The sequence below is a fragment of the Polyergus mexicanus genome, unplaced genomic scaffold (assembly GCF_030449975.1).
Source record: "Polyergus mexicanus isolate NDT 795.1 unplaced genomic scaffold, iyPolMexi1.0 SCAF_12, whole genome shotgun sequence".
Taxonomy (NCBI): domain Eukaryota; kingdom Metazoa; phylum Arthropoda; class Insecta; order Hymenoptera; family Formicidae; genus Polyergus; species Polyergus mexicanus.
In genome coordinates this window covers 9,431,417-9,450,490 of record NW_027223332.1, presented here as the reverse complement: position 1 = coordinate 9,450,490, position 19,074 = coordinate 9,431,417, and the positions used below count along the sequence as shown (strand labels likewise).

At 37.6% G+C, this 19,074-nt stretch overlaps 2 protein-coding genes across 4 annotated transcripts in view; one reads left to right on the top strand and one right to left on the bottom strand.

Moving 5' to 3' along the window:
- LOC138938443 (uncharacterized) overlaps positions 1–19,074 on the top strand; it is a 355,984-nt gene that overhangs the window by 307,509 nt on the left and 29,401 nt on the right. The gene's annotated exons all lie outside the window — the stretch shown is intronic.
- Limk1 (LIM domain kinase 1) lies at positions 9,532–18,792 on the bottom strand. Of its 2 annotated transcripts, XM_070305252.1 has the most exons (8): positions 18,697–18,792; positions 18,045–18,159; positions 17,462–17,902; positions 17,033–17,125; positions 16,170–16,302; positions 15,847–16,079; positions 15,548–15,776; positions 9,532–15,343 (listed from the first exon to the last, which is right to left on the bottom strand). In XM_070305252.1, the coding sequence occupies exons 1-8, from the start codon at positions 18,716–18,718 to the stop codon at positions 13,043–13,045; spliced, it is 3,567 nt and encodes a 1,188-aa protein (XP_070161353.1). In that variant the 5' UTR covers positions 18,719–18,792; the 3' UTR covers positions 9,532–13,042. The 2 variants fall into 2 exon arrangements, with proteins under 2 accessions (XP_070161353.1, XP_070161354.1); XM_070305253.1 differs by lacking the exon at positions 17,033–17,125.

Genomic DNA, 19,074 nt, shown 5'->3' with positions numbered 1-19,074 from the left:
GGCGGACGGTCGGTGATAGTAGTAGTAGGTCCCCCGAGTTATGTTACGACCGGCCATAAACGAAATGAGAAAACTGTCCAGCCGCCGTTGAAAAATCTCTGCGGAATACGAATGCTTGATTTTTTGACTGGCCGACCGCGTTTCCTTGACCCAAGTGCTTAGCGCGCCCCTGCGATACTTTCCTCGGGACGAAGATGACGCGCCCCTCACTTATGAGGTAAACGCGAAAGGGGAGATGTAGCCTGTTGAAAAACGCACGCCATTTTGGATGGGAGAATATGGAGGTTGAAATGGAGCACGATTATAGAGCGTGAATTATAAGAGTTGAATTTTTAAATTTAAAATAACATACATTGAGAATATGATATCGGCGTCTTAACGAGGACCTAACTTACTCCGACCATCGGTGATTGCTTGAAACAGATCGAAGAAGAGCGCGATGTAATATTTATGTTTCGCTGTGTAACCCGTGTATAATTAATGTGTCGAACGCTATATTATTTCCCTAATTAATTATCGCGCGCGATTATCTCTGCCAGAAGGTCGTTTTTTCGTTCTCGATCGCGCGAAGGAGTTGTTAGATTTTTTTCTCGCAGCGCACGGTGCAATCGAAATGATTTTTACACTCGAGATATAAAACGAGATTAACGACGTATCGACGATAATTCTTTTACCGGAAGTAATAATTTCTCTTTACGAGATACTTTCTAAATGCGTGACCGCACGATAATTTATTTTTATTTTTTATTCGGCAATTATTTGCCGTTGCTATATAATTCGTCTATGTTGCTATATAATTTCATTAAACTCTTTCGATCGAGCTCTTTTCGTCGTCTGGTATCGGATAAATACCAATAGTTCTCGTATATCTTTTATATTAAAATATTGTCTGATTATATCAAGCATATCAAAAGATGAAACAACATCGTCTTGATCATCAGCTATTCTTTTATTGCTCAATTCAATTCTGCTTTCTTAAATTTCTATAATTTGTCGATCGATAATCATGAAATTAGCTGCTATTATACTTTCTTCATTAAAAAAAAAAAAAAAAAAAAAAAAAAAAAAAAAAAAAAAAATCGCGAAAGAACAAACTGTACGATATTCGCACTAAATTATGTCCATTTAAATGATAATATTCAAAGAATTCGTGCGCTGTTAATCACGTCGCCGTATAATATTTCGATTAATAAGCGCATTGTGCCGCATCACAGGAGATGCTTTTGATTGTGCGTCATTATAAGACACATCAGTTTGCAAAGTCGGACTCATGGAATACAAATCGCGGGCGTCGATTCTTAGAGATCGTCACAAAAGGGAACTCTTCCTTTCTCTTTCTCAAACGCGGCTCGCAATTAATCTCGATCGTTTCGTGCATCCGTCGACGGTATGTATGTATGTACCATGTCCTTCCGATCGTTAATTCGGCGCGCACGAAAAGAGGGCTTCGTGAGTGAGTGAGTGAGAGAGAGAGAGAGAGAGAGAGAGAAAGGCCCGATTTCGCTTGTAAGAAGCGAACACGATGACATTCGTACCAGACCCGAGGAAACGAGTCCGAGTACATGGAAGCCTGCACGAACGAACGAACGATTCGGAATCAGATATTATCTTTGACGAGGTCCACGACGCGCCAATGGTGGGGTAAAGCCGGGGAAGAGGAGCCCTTTCTCGGGGCCTCGCGCCAAGATACGAATCTCCTTGGCGCCACCGTCTCGGAGCCCTTCGGAGAAAGAGAGAGAATCGGCCCTCTCGTAAGTTCTCTTCCAAGCGGAGCCCTGCCGCCCCGGCTCGCACGAAAAGCCGCGTCTCTCGAGAGCCTTAAACGCGGTTTAACCGTAACCGATATCCCAGTAGGGGGGCCCAGCACCGGATCGCTTCGCCCTGTTCGGTATTACCGAAGATTTCCACTAGAACGATTGACAGCGGAATACCTCGAATTTTCGTTTCGAACGCGTGCTCGACGGAAATTTTAATTTTTAATAGTTGAGAAAAATATTAACGCTTCAACAGCCGGACACTAATCAATCGAATGGACTAGTCTTTTCGCAGATGACGTAAAAAATAGTTAAATACAGTAAGAATCTGAAAATCCTTAATCGCGTTTCTAGCACGGCCTATGCGTTATTGTATCTTTTGTATTTGAATTAAAAGATTTTATTATAATTTATAAGTTCTAAAATTAAAATAAAAGATTTTATTATCTTACGTACAGGATTAATGAAACTTACGAATTTAAAAATAAAATTAACATTGTGTTATTCCCGTAACGTTGAGACTATGTAATTTGAGATTTATTATTAAAACATCGCGGTTACATTTTGTTTATCGTTGTATACGACTGAACGTCCGAAAACAGAATACGGTTCGATTGAGTCAATTTATTGCATATTTAATCGCGTAACTATTAACTTGTTGATTGTAAATTAATATGTTAACAGAGAGAATCCCGCAATTCATTAATTATTGTATGAATTTCGTGGTAACGAGAGTATCAAAATATAGAATACATGGCCATAATCAATCGGTATATATTTTTGAAGAACAAATTGATATAATAAATTTCTGCTATTGCAAAATCATTCGGATATCGTTAGCAATTTTTTGAATTGTATTAAAAATCTCTGAGCATACAATAATCTCATTTTCGAATATATACATTTTATATATGCGCGCGAATCCGAATTATATACATAAATTGATGAAAATCTTTTCATACGCGCTACTTGATCGCGTGCTTTTGTTGAAAACGCGATACCAACAATTAAAACACAACAATTAAGCATCGACATAATTGCTTTCGGAGTTAACTGAGATTAATTCGATCGAGTTGGAAAAGGGATACAGAGCGTCGCGTGGTAAAAACACACACTCTGTATCGAGAGAAGGAAGAGCTCCGGCGCCGGCGAAATGGCCAAGCACGCACGAGAGAACGCCTACTCTAGGTAGCATGACGTTGTAAATATTTGCTGTCATCGGCGGGGCACTGTCGAGGGGCCCATCTTGTGTCTCCACCTTAATAAGGGTACGTGGGTACCTTTTCGGAAAGCGTGTCACCTGAGCCTAGTATCGGACACTGATGGTGCGGATAGCGGCACTTTGTGTCTTTTCTGTATACGTTTCTCTCCGTCTTGAGGCTCAAACGTTCAAAAGACTCGAGCCGACTATTCGTCATTTCCGTCCTTACGGCTTACTTTCGATTCGAATGTGCGACAAAGTCGATCTGCTAAATCCGCCCCGATCGCGATACTCAAATGGCGAAAAACAAATGGCGCCAGGGAGATAATAAAATAATATACATTACAACCACGCGCTGCATCTTTCGAAATTCTCGTAAATTCGAGATACGCGTCTTCGTATTAACGGAAAACTTATCTATCTTTTTAAAAGCGCTTTCACGAAATCATTTAGCAAAAATTCATGTAAATTCATAATAAATATACTAAACAAAAAATACACAAAGAAACATTATCTTATTTATGGTACTAATTATGACTATATATTTGCTGGAGATATTTTTTTCATTAAAGATTCTTCGGGACTACTAAACGATACTAATGTGTTCGAAGCTCAAAATATGATATCGGACGGCAAAAAAATTCCCGACGAATCCTGGCGACGAGGTGGAAAAGGTAAACAGAGAGAGAGAGAGAGAGAATAAGTGTGCGTGTCGTAGCCGAAAACGATACATCACCGAGTCTAGGGGTCATCTCTCTGAAATCTCGTCATAAGAGACGCGTCAAAACGTCACCCGTTCAAGAAGCGGCGGCGCTTCTTACCTGACCGCGTCTGTGACGCGCACCTTTGTCTTTGTGTGCCAGAGGGTAAACCCCGGGGATAATTAAAAACCGGGTAAAGACGACGGGTCTAGTCGGGCGGAGAGATGTAGGAGTCGGTAGATCCAGTCGACGGAAAGGACAGTCGGAGATGCTATCTCGAGTTTACACCCATCAACCGCCACCTCCTCTCTTCTCCTAGGAGCCACCTTCATCTATCTACATGCGTGTAAGCGAGCAGTAGAGCCCCCCCGGGCCCGATGATACGTTTCTGATTCAACATGTATGCCGTCCCCGCGTTGTAAAACCCGCTGTTCGACAGCCGTTTGACCGCAATACGGACACACGTAAATATCGTAGAAAACGTGGATACTCCCTTCTCCTTTCACCCTCTCCCCGAGAACGATCAGAACGTACATCATCCTTCTCTCGAGTCTCCTTTCTTTTAAAATCTCGTTGGAATTCGACGGCGGCATCGAAGATACCTTGGAGATCCTTCGCGTCGATTGCGTCCGGCTTCGTGTGGTGATGGTTACATCGGTACTTTACGATCTCGAGAATTCAAATTTGAGAAACACTAGGAAGACGGGAGTTTCGACGATCGTCGGATGTAACAAGTTCATTAAAATGGAGGATGAACTAAATGGATCGCACCACGCTATTTGTCTCTCTCTTCCATCGGCAATTTGTACATCGAAAAATATATGACGATAGAAATTCGCCAGGCAGAATAATTAATACCGAAATAATCAATGATATCCGTTTCGCATGGAATAAGAAAATTATGTTGATGTTGCGTGATATAAAAAAAGAAATTCGTATAATGAACAATGCTTAACATTGTTTCACAACAATCGCACGGACATTTATATTTTTTTTTTTCAGGATTTATCGCTTTTACTTAAACGGGAAACTGATTATAAATACGTGTTTCGCGTATTCTGGCTCCTTTATCTACGAAATAGGATAGAGCACAAATCGATCTTTACGTAAAGGCAAGAATAGACGCGTGCATGCGTGACGAGACGTGAAATCGGCGCGCTGCTCGTCGTCTTCGCCGTACGCGTTACATCGGTATCGCACGGGTGCGATGTGGCCGTGTCGGGCCGCTATTTGTCATTGGACGAGTACGAGCGCGCGGCCCTCATTATCCGAATAATTAAACTTTATTATATGATGTAACGCGCGCGCCTCGTTATCTAACCGGTTTCGTCGATGCGCGTCGGAGATAAACTTATACGGCGTGTAGGGCCGCTTGTAACGTATCAATTATAATATGTATAAGACCGCCCGTTCCGCGCGCGCACTCCCGCACCTCGGCTTTATCGCCGCGCGGAAGCGGGTTTCGCCCGAGCGCCGCGCTCTCAGAAAGGATTTCTGATAACGAGACAAAAAATATTCTTGACATATTTAATCGTATGACAATACTATATTTTATACTTATACAGTATAAAAATAAAACAATTTTAAAATTAAATCAATAATTCCTTTTCTTCTCTCTCGAATTAAATAAGATTGTCTTACTATCTTGAGACAAGAGTAACATATACAAATCTAAGCTTATATATTCTTGCATTTAGAATAACTTGATGTTAGATCGCTACAAATTTCCATCTTCATCTTTGTGAGAAAATTAACGGGATAGCACCAAAAGCATTTTATTCTAGATTTAAGAATTTTCCATTTAAGATTAAAATATTCCTTTTTCAATAATAAATATGACTGTCGCTATATCGATCCTATTTTACGATAGATTGAAGAGCAATAGCATTAGATCCGGAAATCTTTTCTGCGGGTGCGATAAGCCGGCTGACCGAGATATTATAAGAGCGAAGGGCGGGGAGATAAACGTGCGAACGCAGGAATTTATTTAATCTCTCACTTTATAAATCATAATCACCATATATCTGTAATAATAAAAATACACTCCGCTTAATTATATATTTGCAATCAAGGATTAATACGATTAAGTCGATTAATTTTTCAAGTCTAAAGCAGTATAGTTAACGATAGATAATAGATGTAATTTGTTTACACGCATATCGTATGGTACATTCGTCTAATCCATTTAACTGACTCTATCGGCGTAAGAATCTAAAAATACAGTTGCCGTTTTGCATCTTATATACATTAATATTTACGAGACACACCGATACCATAGTGCCTTTTCGCCACCGCGTCTTAACGCGAAGCAACACACGGCTTCGTTCCGCGCCGGGAATTCGCAGCTCGCGCATTTATCGCTATGAGAAACGCGATGTTGATTTTCTTCTCGAACGAACGGGGCCCGCGGTAGGCGCGTCGTTTGAATTCAGCTATCTCGCCGTCGTCGTCGTCGTCGTCGTCGTCGTCGTCGTCGTCGTCGGCGACGGCGGCGGCGGCATCCCACCGCGATAACGCCATTATACGAATACGCGCGATTTGCATATTTCAGAAAGCGCTGCACAGGAAAGCATAAACAACTCCGTTCGCAACGAGAGCGCCGCGCGCGGCTTCCTTCGTCATATGAGTTACGCGCGAGGAAGATTTACGAAGAGAAAGAAAATCTATGTTTCCTCTTTCTTTCTTCCGCTTTCCTTTTTTCGCGACCTCTTTCTCCGCACAGGTAGATTTCGAATTTAAGCTACGCGTTGCTTTAAATCAGAAATCAATCGCAGATGAAACATATTTGAATCCCTTTGAATCTTCTTCGAAAGTGAGAGAGAGAGAGAGAGAGAGAGAGAGACTTGTAAAAATAATTTACATCACACGATGAGAGAGAGAAAGATGCATAGATTCTTAAAAATTATAGATATATTTGGAAACTGTATCGATAACTCGTAAAAGAAAAGAAACAAATAAAAAAAAAACTCTAATTTCAATTTTAGGAAAATTGATTAAAATTGATTTGTCAGAAATGATGAAGAATAATTAGAGAAGATAGCTATATTCACGCCATTGAAATTTAGCACAATCCGTTTTAAAATCACCATCGCGCAACGTTTCTATTTCCTAAAATACATATTGTGCATTATAGTGACTAATCTTTTATAAAGCCAGCCTTTTACTGCGTTATGGCGCGGGAGAACACGAACCGGCGGTGAAATTACTTGGATTTTATTACACCATAACGTACCGCCGACAAACCCCAAAACTTTTAGATAAGCATCGACGATGCGACCGACCATCTCGGAAAATTTCGTCGACGATCGATCCCAAGAGAGACGCCATATACCCGATGCTCTCCTCGTATATTACACATATGAGCTTAGCGTAATTCGTGTATAATTCTGATATCAATTCTCTCGTGTTATTTTCGTATAATTTTTGATAAATAATAGAAAAGCACCCGATATATAAACGAGAAACGAGCATGTTTTCTTTCACTTGCAAATCATCCGACATATTTATTACGAAGATCTCAAATCTCATTTCGCGTAAAAATATATTTTATTTCTAATAAAATATATCTTTATGCGAAATGAGATTTATTATAAATATATATAGATAGACCTTCCTCGTCCGATTTTCTCGATCAATTAAATCAAAGACCAAAATACAAACATCTAATTTTCTTGTTCCGTCTTACTAATGTTATCTCGCATTTAAGGGGGCGTATACCTTTCTCGGACAAAAAAAAAAAATCATATTTCATGATTTTTTTTTTTTCGGCGAAAATATAAAAGCTACGAGGATCGTTTTTTTTCACGAATAAAAGTACACATTTTAGATTGCATTTTCTGATTTTTGTTTATTATTTGTATGGAAAGTATTTTCCCTACAGCCCCTCGCCCTAGGCCCTACGTGTTTCGCGGTACCGGCAGAATCTCCGAGCTCGTTCATCTGAAACAAAGGGTCTTAAAATTTATGACATTTTGTAGTCCCTATCCCGGATGCTTTTCGCAATTTTTTAATTATTTTTATTTTTTTTTTAATAAAATAAAAATTTTGGTCAAAAATCGATATCTTAAGTTTCAAAGTCCGTCATTTTGTTAAAAATCAAAATTTTAGAAATCTCATCCAATAGGGACTACAAAATGTCATAAATTTCAAGACCCTTTTCGATTTCTTTATTTCAGACGAACCAGCTCGGTATACTTTTATTCGTGAAAAAATCGATCCTCGTAGCTTTTATATTTCCGCCTAAAAAAAAAAAAATCATGAAATATACTTCTTTTTTTTTATCCGAGAAAGGTATACGCCCCCTTGATAAAAGCGCGTAGCCTCATCTGTACAAGCCTATGCAACGTTAATGCGATACGTAAGACCATCTATGATCGTCAGATCGATATACATACATCGTACATCGTTTTACCGACGTCACTGTCGATGACGAACGCCGCCATATTTCGGCCGTGTTCCGAAATTCATTGCCAGTACTGGAAATATATAATACATGTAACGTGAATTATAGAAATGAATTTTGGAACACGGCCTTCGAAACACGGGAAAAGGCAGGAGCGATGAAATTTGCGTCGCGTCGCGTCGACGCGTTTATTATCATTTTACTCGAACGCCCCGGGCACGAGATGCGTTATATGTAACTCGCAGCCCGACGATAATCTATCCTCTTCCTTCTCTCGTCCACCCGTGCGGCTGCCGCGACCCCGGCGTCGTACGATCCCCTCACCCCTCCCCCAACTCCTCTTAAGATCCTTAAAACGGCGAGCGCGGAGAGCCGGGACCCCCGACCGCGGGCGACACAGGAACGTTAAAATTTAAGGTTTCCGTCGACACGTCGCGACTCATAAATTTCCGCGCTCGAACGCGGCTTTTTCCATACCTTCTTATTGCTGCCGCTGCCGTTGCCGACATGTCCTCCCCCGCCGCGATCCGTCTCGTCCTGCCGCCGCTCGTCTCCTATTTCCTCTTTTTGCCGCTGGCGACAAATTACACGCACAACACTTTGTCTCCGCACGCGGAAGCGCGGGTAAGCACTTACTCACTCGACACACGTTTTCTCCGCGCGGGGGAATCACATTTTTGCTCCCGAAACGGATTCATTGCCGAACTCCTCGCTCGCGACGGTTACACTTGAATTAACGGCTTGTTAAAATCAGCAGCGCCCCCCCGCGGCGTAATGGGCTCGAGAAAGTCATGAGAAATTCAAACCTATAAATGTAGATTCGCGTAGCTATGTTAAAGCACTTGTACATATATCGACTCTTACCATGGTTATATAGTTTCATGCTAAATTCGTATCTGAAACACGATACCTTTGCTCGCCAAAGAGAAGACGTACAAAGGAATTCTTTCAAATAAGGAATTTTCCTCCGACGGGACACATTTTTCTTTTTTTTAAACAATTTTCAACGGAGAGTTTTTTTCATCGTTGCGCTCTATCATTTTCGGTTCGAACGATCATTAATAATTTGCAGTATCACGTATCCGCGAAATTTATACTCAATGCAAGGAATAATTACACGTATACTCTTAGGAAATTTGAAATTCGAACTGCGTCGTGTGAAATTTTCGGTCACGTAGCGCAAGGCATGCTGCCATCTAACGGCAGCAGTTTATATCGCTGGAACAATACGTTTGCATTTAAGACCGGTAATTTATCGACATTACGCGAATATTGAAAATGAGATAATATATTCACATATATACATACAACTGTACTTTTCTATATAATTTTATTAGAAATAAATATGAAATTGTTTTTTTAAACGGATGGTTAGTTTTTCATTTCAATCCTAGTAATACGCGTATAATTATAGCTAAGCGTAATTAAGTTAAAAGAATACAAAAAAAGGACGATTATACAGAACACATCGTATACTGTCAATGGTTTATTTTGTATTTCCTTCCTTTCGCCAATAGTTATTAGAATGTTAAATAAAACATATTTTTGTTTCACATAAAAAAAAAAAAAAAACTCCGCGCGACAACTTTCTCGTAAACTTACCTTCGCACAGATAACGAAAATACTAAAGATGATATAAAAATCTCTCGTTTTGTTTTTTCATTCTCCGTTCGCAAGTATGTAGATCGCCGACGTATTTAGAAATAATCGTCATCGAGATCTATATATCGTCGCAATATACACGGGTATGTATAACAATATTTAACTTCGTTTCAAATCGCATTTCAATTTCGCTCATCAATTTATGTGCAGTAAAACAACAGTGAAAATGTATACAGTCTCGTACATTTTATTGCTCTCGCTTAGGAATTTCTTTCAAGCCCAAATGCATCTGGAAATCATCAAGGCCATCCCTTTTTTATTGCTAGCCATATATCTGGATAATATTCGCTTCGCAAACTTCGCGAGGTTTCTTATAACGATAGCATCAACGTGTCAATTAAATGTTTATATTATATTATATTGAATAAGAGTCAAATTCACGACTCTCTCTCTCTCTCTCTCTCTCGTGATAATTAAATACTTTGCGTTAAATCGAATCTGCATCTGCACATATAAAAACAATTCGAAAGTTGTGTCAAAAATTATTATAGGATTTCTATATGCAAAATTAGGCCGATTAGGCCGACAGAAAGAATGAAAATTACAAGAATATTGTTTCTTTAATAATAAATTACGGCCTCAAATAGAGACATTAATTTTTTTTATATCTATAAAAGATATCTGTTTAAAACGACAGATCAGATCAGTGAATCACAATTTGTAGAGTAAAAATATTGATAATCGAGATTATATAGTGTATTCCACCATTGTAGCTTTAATCGTTAATGATTCATTGCGCTAATGGTCGGACACTCTATATATTAGTCTACAGTCATGTCGGCTATCAAAAAGATGTGAAAATTTACAGGGGCTATAAAAATAACGTCTACTCATTCCAGATATCTCTTTACAGGTCTTAAGACGATTTTTGTGCCCGGTATGTATTAAAGAAGTACGATATAGCGAACGTATATATGTTACTACTAAGCAACAATATGTAGCGAGTAGTGTTAATACTGTCTCATATACGCGGCATATTACAATAATTCATTTTCGCATTATTTAAAATTTAAGCGATTTGTCACAATAGATTATGCATGTTGTCATTCCAATATATATATATATATCCTACATGTTTGATTTATCTGATGCCCAATCGCGTTTCCTTCGTTCGCACGACACTTTTAGAGTTAAATATGACTACCTAGTTTATTTACATTGAATACACGAATTTTCACATTACAGAATCGGAATCGTACGGCCATATTTAACGCTGCATGTCGTTGTCGAGAAGTTGCAAAACTTTTTCTTCGCATAATACATTGTAGTGTTGTTTTACAAAATTCTTTACTCCAACTAATTTGTTCATTAGTTTGCTCTCATTAGGTAACAATAAGCCGTAAATAATCTCTTAGGCTAGCTCTACCATATATATATATATATAATAAGCCGTACAATTATTGCACATAATCGTCCGTTTCTATGAATGGACATGCGTTTAATGTTATTTTGTTCTAAGTGATAATACGCTTGCGATATCATCAAAAACAACATTTTGTGATAATATCTCTTCTGTATTTTATATACACGAGAAAGTTAAGAAGACAGGGTTATTTGATTGGACTCTTTTTTCGTTTATCCAATATATGCAATTTTAGGGGAAAAACGATCACAAATCTACATAAAATATATTATCTGTAAATAATTTGAAAATGCCTTTATTATAATTAAATAATCGTTAATAATTTTTGAATTAAAACAATATACTTTAACCAAACGTATGAGTACATCCGAAAAAAATTTTCAAATAAGCGGTCGCATTATTTGCATTCTAATTTCATTACCTAACATGAAATAATCTCAGTTTTAACAGGATGTTTAAAAACATAATGAAATTGTATGAATATTAAAGTTATTGCTTAAAAGTGCATCTATAAAAGCATATAATTTCATAAAATAAAGTCGACATGCGATAAAAAAAGGAAAAGAAATATATTTCGAGTAAAAGTAGAGTAAGTAGAGTAAATGTAGGAAGAAAAAACTAATGGTGTATATATACTTAGCATCGCAATTATAAAAACTTAGTATTACTATATATAAAACGTTTCTCGATCTATGTGTTTTGAAAATTACAAATATTTGGATATATGTACAAAATTATTATATACAAATTATTTGTCTTTTTTATACACACGAAATATTTACTACTTTGCCATCGTTTATATCCTCGTTAAAAGATATATAATGCTAGTAAATAAAAGATATAAATAATTCATATTTTTAATATACACATAATCTCATTTTATCAAAATATATCGAGAACAGTATTATACATAACGAAGATATAAACGTGTCGCATGTATATGTATATATTTATATGCACGTATGTATACATACATATATAATATATCAATTATCTGTACATATACAGCAGTATTACAAACGTATACAATATTTTACACTGTGATGTACATCTGTGTATACCTGGAAACAGATATATCATATATAATACCATTTTTACATTCTATTCTACAAAAACTGAATCTATATGACGTAAGTATACAATTTCGAGAAAAATAATCTTGTGGTCGCATATCCGGGAATATGTATTTGCACCAACTTTGATTTTTGACAGTTTTCAATTTTATAATTCACGCAATTTGTAATCTGTAAAAATTAACGTATTCACAGTGTCGGCTTTTTCGAGCACACGCTAGTAATATCGTACTTATCAAAAAATCTCGGCTATGTAAGTAGTATTTTGAATGGAATGCTTTTATCGGAGAGTCATGTTTTATTACTTAAACTCTCTTTTTTTTTTAAACCGTGTGGCAAGATCTTTCGCAGAGGAATGTAATAGAATCCTTACGGCTAATTAACTAATGCCATTACGATCTAAAAATTCGTTAAAGATCGATAGACGAATGAAATTCATTGATACTGAATATCGCATTGTCGTTACTTTCTTTAGTAAAGATAAGCATTTTGATTTATTAACGGCAATATTTCAAAGTTATGCATCTTGAATCCTTTTACCAATTTTTTCAATATTTTAAATTCAGTTTCAACAATAAAATAATGTGACATTACTGTCCTTCCAGGAAAATTTTCAAAAAAAAGAAAGAATATATATATATGTATAATTAAAATATCGCACTCATATCAAATGAATTCAATCTTTCCTCGTTTTACGCATTAAAGGTAATGGACGAAATAAACTCTCTGACTAAAAAGTTAATACTGCAAACTAAGCACATTACCTGTTCGGATCTTACATATTATGAAGAAAGAGATCAAATTAGTAGCAACGAGATTCAATCATCGTCAAGGATTACGCGCGTTATTTCGACGTTGTAAAGCTATTATCTTCTGGCGTTTTAATTTATAAAGCAGTACTCTCTATCGGCGTCGTTGGACGATTAGGTGTGCAGCACCTTTCGGATGTATGGCACAAGTCCGGTGTATGCCTGCCGTCCCTCATCTGCGCAAAATCGACATCCGCAAAGAAATCGCTCTTCATAGTGCCAAGTGCACTATCGGAGCCGAAGCTATCCTGTCTGCAAACATCGATACCCTTGTAGCACTTGGTATAATCGGCTAGACAATTCGCCTTCAAATCGCTGCCATAAATAGACGAAGTCATCATTGGACTTTTATCATTAGTATCATCGCCCATCGATTCGACTATAACAGGACGATTACCATCACTCGCATTTTGCCTGTTAGATGGGATAAGGTCCTCACGCTTCGACACACTGGAGTTGGAATAAAGACTGTCTGTATGATATAGATCCGAGCTACGTTTTTTGAAGGAATCATTCTTGCGAAAGTCACCCTTCATGTATGTATCGAACAACGAGTTATCTTTAGACGTGCAATCTAATACTGTGAGACCTCCCTGTCTAGACAAGATACTGCCGACGTCGGACACGTTGCTCTCCTGTCTGGATAGTCTATCTTTAACATCTTCTTTTTCGATGACATTCTCTTGATTCGGTGGGATTTTCGACTCTATCGATTTCCATAACGATGAAACACCATCAACTTTGTTAGTCTCTTTATTGGAAAACGCGTTCTTCGTGGTCTCCTTAGTCGGTGATATCTTGGTCCTTCGCAGATACGATCCAGTGGATGACTTCGTGCTTTCACCAACTATTCTCTTTGGATCGATGTCACCGCAATTTATGTCGTTCCGATTATTAATCGCTTTATTTTCCTTCTCCATAGCACCGATAGCTTTCCCGATTTGCCGTAAATACGAGCCAACGGAAGTCGTGGTGTCTGGTATTTTAAATTTGTTTTCTGATTTCGTCTTACAGCCGCTCGTATCATTGGATTTCTCTGTCGATTTATGTTTCAGGTTGTTGTTGATTTTATACGAGCCTTTATTATCAATTATATATTCCGAAGCATCAGAAACTATACTCGCGCTTCCCACGTACTTTATCCTCTCTTTAGTTGGTATTCGGGTTAAATTATGCTCGCTCGTATCAATCTGTCTCGGATACGTCTCCTGTTTCGAATAAGCGTAGATATTTGGAATGTCGGGAGATGTATCTTTTAACTTGGCATTATTAATCCTTAGATAACATCCGCTAAAACCACTGGAATCGGGTGAGATCATAACGTCGGACTTCTCTTTGTCAAGGTCTTTTGATTTAGAATTTTGTCTCGAATAACGTCCCACATTGCTCGAGTTGTCGTTACTTTTGCTGTTTTGCCTCGAATACCTGTTACGTGGATTGATGACTTCAGGTACGTGAAGCGTGTTAGATGTCGATACGGATTGTATTTCACGTTCTAGTGTACTGTCATCGCAGCCGCTGGACCGCTTTTTTTCTTGATGCACCTGGCCCTCCTTAATAGGTTTCAATTGCGGCGCCAAAGTTTCTGGAGTCGTGGACTCGCTACTGCTTGGACTCGGTCCTTTGTAATTTCTAATGTCAAAATCCAGATCTGCCGGCAATTCGGCACCTACCGATAGATGCATAGCCAGTCCTTCCAACCAAACCTCCATAACTTCGAACGGTGGCCTCTTATCCGGATTTAGATCGCAGCAAAGGAACGCGATCATATAAAAGGTCTCAGGACAATTAGAACAAAATTTCTCCTTGAAGACATTTTGATTCAAGCCAAAGTCGGATGATCTAGGCAAGTAGTCGGGATCTGCTTGAACTCGACCTATGATCTCGCAGACGACAATGCCGAAGCTAAATATATCCACTTTCTCATCGTACTTGTTGCCCTTCATCATCTCGGGCGCCATCCAGTAGGGATTTCCGACAACCGTGTACCGTTTCTTTCGCTCTTTCTTCGAGGTCTTTATCTCCCCATCGGAATGTCGATTATACTTGCGATTATCCGGCGAACTGCCATTCTGAATGATTCTCGCCAGACCGAAATCAGCAACAACCACAGTCTTATCCTCACGAACGAGACAATTGTGCGAATTTAAATCGCGATGAATGATATTCATGGAATGCAAGTAGGCCATGCCGGCAGCAATATCTTTCGCGAAAGATGTACGCTGTTCCCACGGCAGTGGTTCGTTCGTGTCGTGAAGCAGGGCCCTTAACGTGCCACCCGCTATGTATTCGGTAACCAAATGCAGTTTCTTGTCTTTATAAAGAACACCGATAAATCGAAGAACGTTGTTATGGTGTAACGAGCGCAGTACTGCAACCTATTGAATCATTTCCAAAAAAAAAATATATAAGAACAACTGTGAAACTGATAAAAATTTGACACTGATATGTCCAAAAAATGCCAAATTTGAGCGTTCAAGAATATTATATTATGCATATTTAATATTAAAAATATTTGCACACTTTTATTTTACCTACATAATATATAACATATATATATGTTTACTTAAAAATGAGATTACCTCTTTTAGAAAATTCTTTTGAGCGTCTTCATCCACTCTATACAATTCCTTGAGGACCATTACTTCGTCCGTGTCGCGATGTGTAACCTTGAATACTTGTCCAAAGAATCCTTTACCAAGAAGCTCACCCTTTACCAAATCACTCGCTCGAAATATTCTCTGATTCTTTGGCTCTACGCGAAAGGATCTGGTTCGGCTCAGATCGTAAGTAGGATTCGTTGGAGAAGATCTACAATGGATTTCAATTTGATAAATTACATCGTATCAATTGATCGATAAACATGCTCATCTTGACCTACCCGTCAAGCAATCGCGACATAGAACTACTGCGTTCTTTATGCATAGGATCTCTAGTTCTTCGTAATTGTCGGCTCCGTGCACCACTAATATAACCCTCATCTCGACGCTTAAACAGTCGCTCTTTGCTTTCGGAATTTGTCCTGGGACTACCGACACATGTCAGCATCGCCGAGGACGGTGAGCAGAACGTGGGCCGTCGTGATACCGCATCTGGATCGTGCTCGATAGTCAACTAAAAGATCAAAAGTATTTATCGTTCAATTTAATTGTGCTAAGTCAGCGCCAATGCGATAATATATACTTTAGAAATACTTCGACTTACTTGTAAAACTGTGTCTGAATATTGTATGAGATTTTCGATATTTTCCACAGGTTGATCTTTAACAGGGGTGCCATTTACCTCCAAAATTCGGTCACCAATGTGTAACGATATAAGATCACTGGACATATTCAATCTGTAACATTTATTTTATGGGATATTTTTATTGTTATTATTATACATACTGCACTAGCAAGACATGCAAACTCTTGCATGCATTATATTTTCTCTTTACTGTAATATATTTACATGAAAATACAATTCATAGTAAATATTGGCAGGATAATGGAATAACTTCAAACTGATGATAAAAATTACAAAAAAATGTCACAAGATTACCAAAAGAAACAAAAAATGAAAATATATAATTAAAAATTTTTAATCAATTATTTTTTTGATTATAATATATACTTCAAAGTGTTGTTTTTATTACACAAATTTATTACACAAAATGATAGAAATTTATCAAAAATCATAAGAAGCAAAAGATATAGCATTCAAAAATAATATTGCATCAACTAATTAAGTTTGTAGTTAAATTACAAAATAGCTTGCACCAAATCCATTGTATGTTGACATAATAATATGTATACATTAATAGCTGCAATTCCTCAACAATTAAGTTTATTCTAACAACATAAACTGTCACTTCTTGGTATATTACATTACAAACATGCACGTGATACAGAAAAAAACGATAGTTATAACACATAATTAACATATAATATGGTTGTCACATGTCTTAATTAAAATTAGACAAAACATTTTATATCTTCACGTGTGATTATAATGTAATCAGTGCTGAGATGCGAGCACAGTCTGAGTTAGCAATATGTAGTGCATATTATTGATTTGTTATGCAATACCTATGATTAGAGAAGTGGCAGCATAGTCTAAATAGGACCTCCATCACAGAGGCCAGCAGCTTACTGATCTTTCCACGAACATTTCTCATTAACCTGCATTTTAGTTGAATATTATTAGAAGCTAATATATATATGTAAATTTATATACCAACTCTCTTAAATAATCCAGATTACCATGCACTGTTAAATATTTTAGAGAAGCAACTGTCCTAAATGTAAATTTATAATCCTGAGTCATAAAGAGATCGATATACTATACTTTTATTACATATGATATATAACTTTTTTTACCTATCTACATAAATTTGAATCTATGAATTCAGAAAATCTACTTTATATTGAAATAATCATCATTTGTGCACGCAGTTTATGAATAGCATATATATAATACAATATTTATAAGAATATAAAATATATTATCATACATACTCTGAAATACGCAGCAAAGCACCACAACTGCGAGGACTGGGAGCCGTGTCTAATGTGAGTTTGATTCCTCTCTGCTTATCTAGATCTGTCGTGCTAGGAGGTATTTCGACCAATCTAATGCTATGTGGTTTTCTAGCAAAAGGGTAGTTTGCTGTCCTGTTAAGTGGTTGCATCTGTCGCTTATAGCAAACCCCGCAATATAATTTGGACCGTTCGACGAGTGCATAACTTTCACCATCTCCGATAAAAGCACCACAAGAAGTACAGGCAAAGCATTCTGGGTGAAATTTGTGATCGCCTGCCAGCATAACAGGACCTGTGATGATCTGACCGCAGCCCTGACATGCTTCGCCGTAAGCGGCCCAATAATCATCTTTACAAAATAGCAAACCATCTTTCTCAAAGTACCAGGAGGATAGGCCGATATCGCATGCCGAACATCTGGAAAGTATAATTTTTTTTCCAATATAAAAATAGGATGTAATTAATAATATATTTGAGTTGCAATATATTTTATAATATGTATATATATAACGCTAGCTTCTTTAAGTAGATTGACAATTGATAGAATTGACAATTTTACCGAAAACAATCAATATGCCATTCTTGATTCAATGCCTGTATAAATTCATCTTCGTCGATAATATTGAGACAACCAGCACATATTAATGTTCCTCCACTTTCCTCACCTCCTACATCTAGAAAAAAAATTATCATCAAATTAAAGTTTCATGTATTGTTTATTTCATAATATAATCAATCCAACATTACATTTATATTTCATAATATCAATATCTTTGCAAATATATATCATATAATGTGAAAGCATATATGTAATCATTCTAGATAAGAAAAAAGACGGACTTGTCTTGGGAAAGAAACATGAATCACAAATTTGACATTAGGCACATAATCGACAGATGTAACGAAGCAGCTGACGACGATTGGAACATGACTCTTTCAAACGACACGTATCGCAACGATGTGTAAAGATCGTATCTGTCGCGAGGACATAACGCGATAGAGAACGCATAAATAAACTTATTAATGCAAAAGTAGCGTGAGCAACACGGGAGGCACAGAAGATAGGACGCCCACGCGATGCGCGACGCATTGACATTTCGTTGACGGCACTTTGCACGAGCGGCGTCTCGACGCTCGTCTTATCGGCAAGATCAAGTTATCACCAATAATTTGATTGAGATAACGTGTTTTTCTTCCCAAAATACACCTACCGTTCGTCGAAACTTCATCCATCACGGCATGTATGTACGATCGACACACTCCCACTCCACTCTTCACTTCACTGCTCTTCACTCTTCACTCCGCTTGACACCACTCTCGATCATTGAACGCGGAATTCATGTAGATTCGAATTGATTCGAAATTCGAACGCCACGATCGCAACGACACGTCGCCACGTTGTATAAAATTTGTGAAGCAAACGATGCAACAATTTAACGGTAATAACCGAATAAGTGAATTTTCCTCTTATCTATGGAACACAGTATTGCAATTCTTCCAATTTTTCTTCCTTTTTTGTTTTAATAATAAAATATAATCATGTCACACGAAAACGACACATATATGCATAGTACGTACTATTGAAACCG

Excerpts from the sequence above, each read along its gene's own strand:
- Limk1 (XM_070305252.1), bottom strand. The coding sequence starts at position 18,718 with ATGGATGAAGTTTCGACGAACG. Across the intron at positions 17,126-17,461 it reads GCTTTGCTGCGTATTTCAGA|GTTAATGAGAAATGTTCGTG; the intron begins GTATGTATGATA and ends ACTAAAATGCAG. Across the intron at positions 16,303-17,032 it reads TGCCACTTCTCTAATCATAG|ATTGAATATGTCCAGTGATC; the intron begins GTATTGCATAAC and ends TAAATGTTACAG.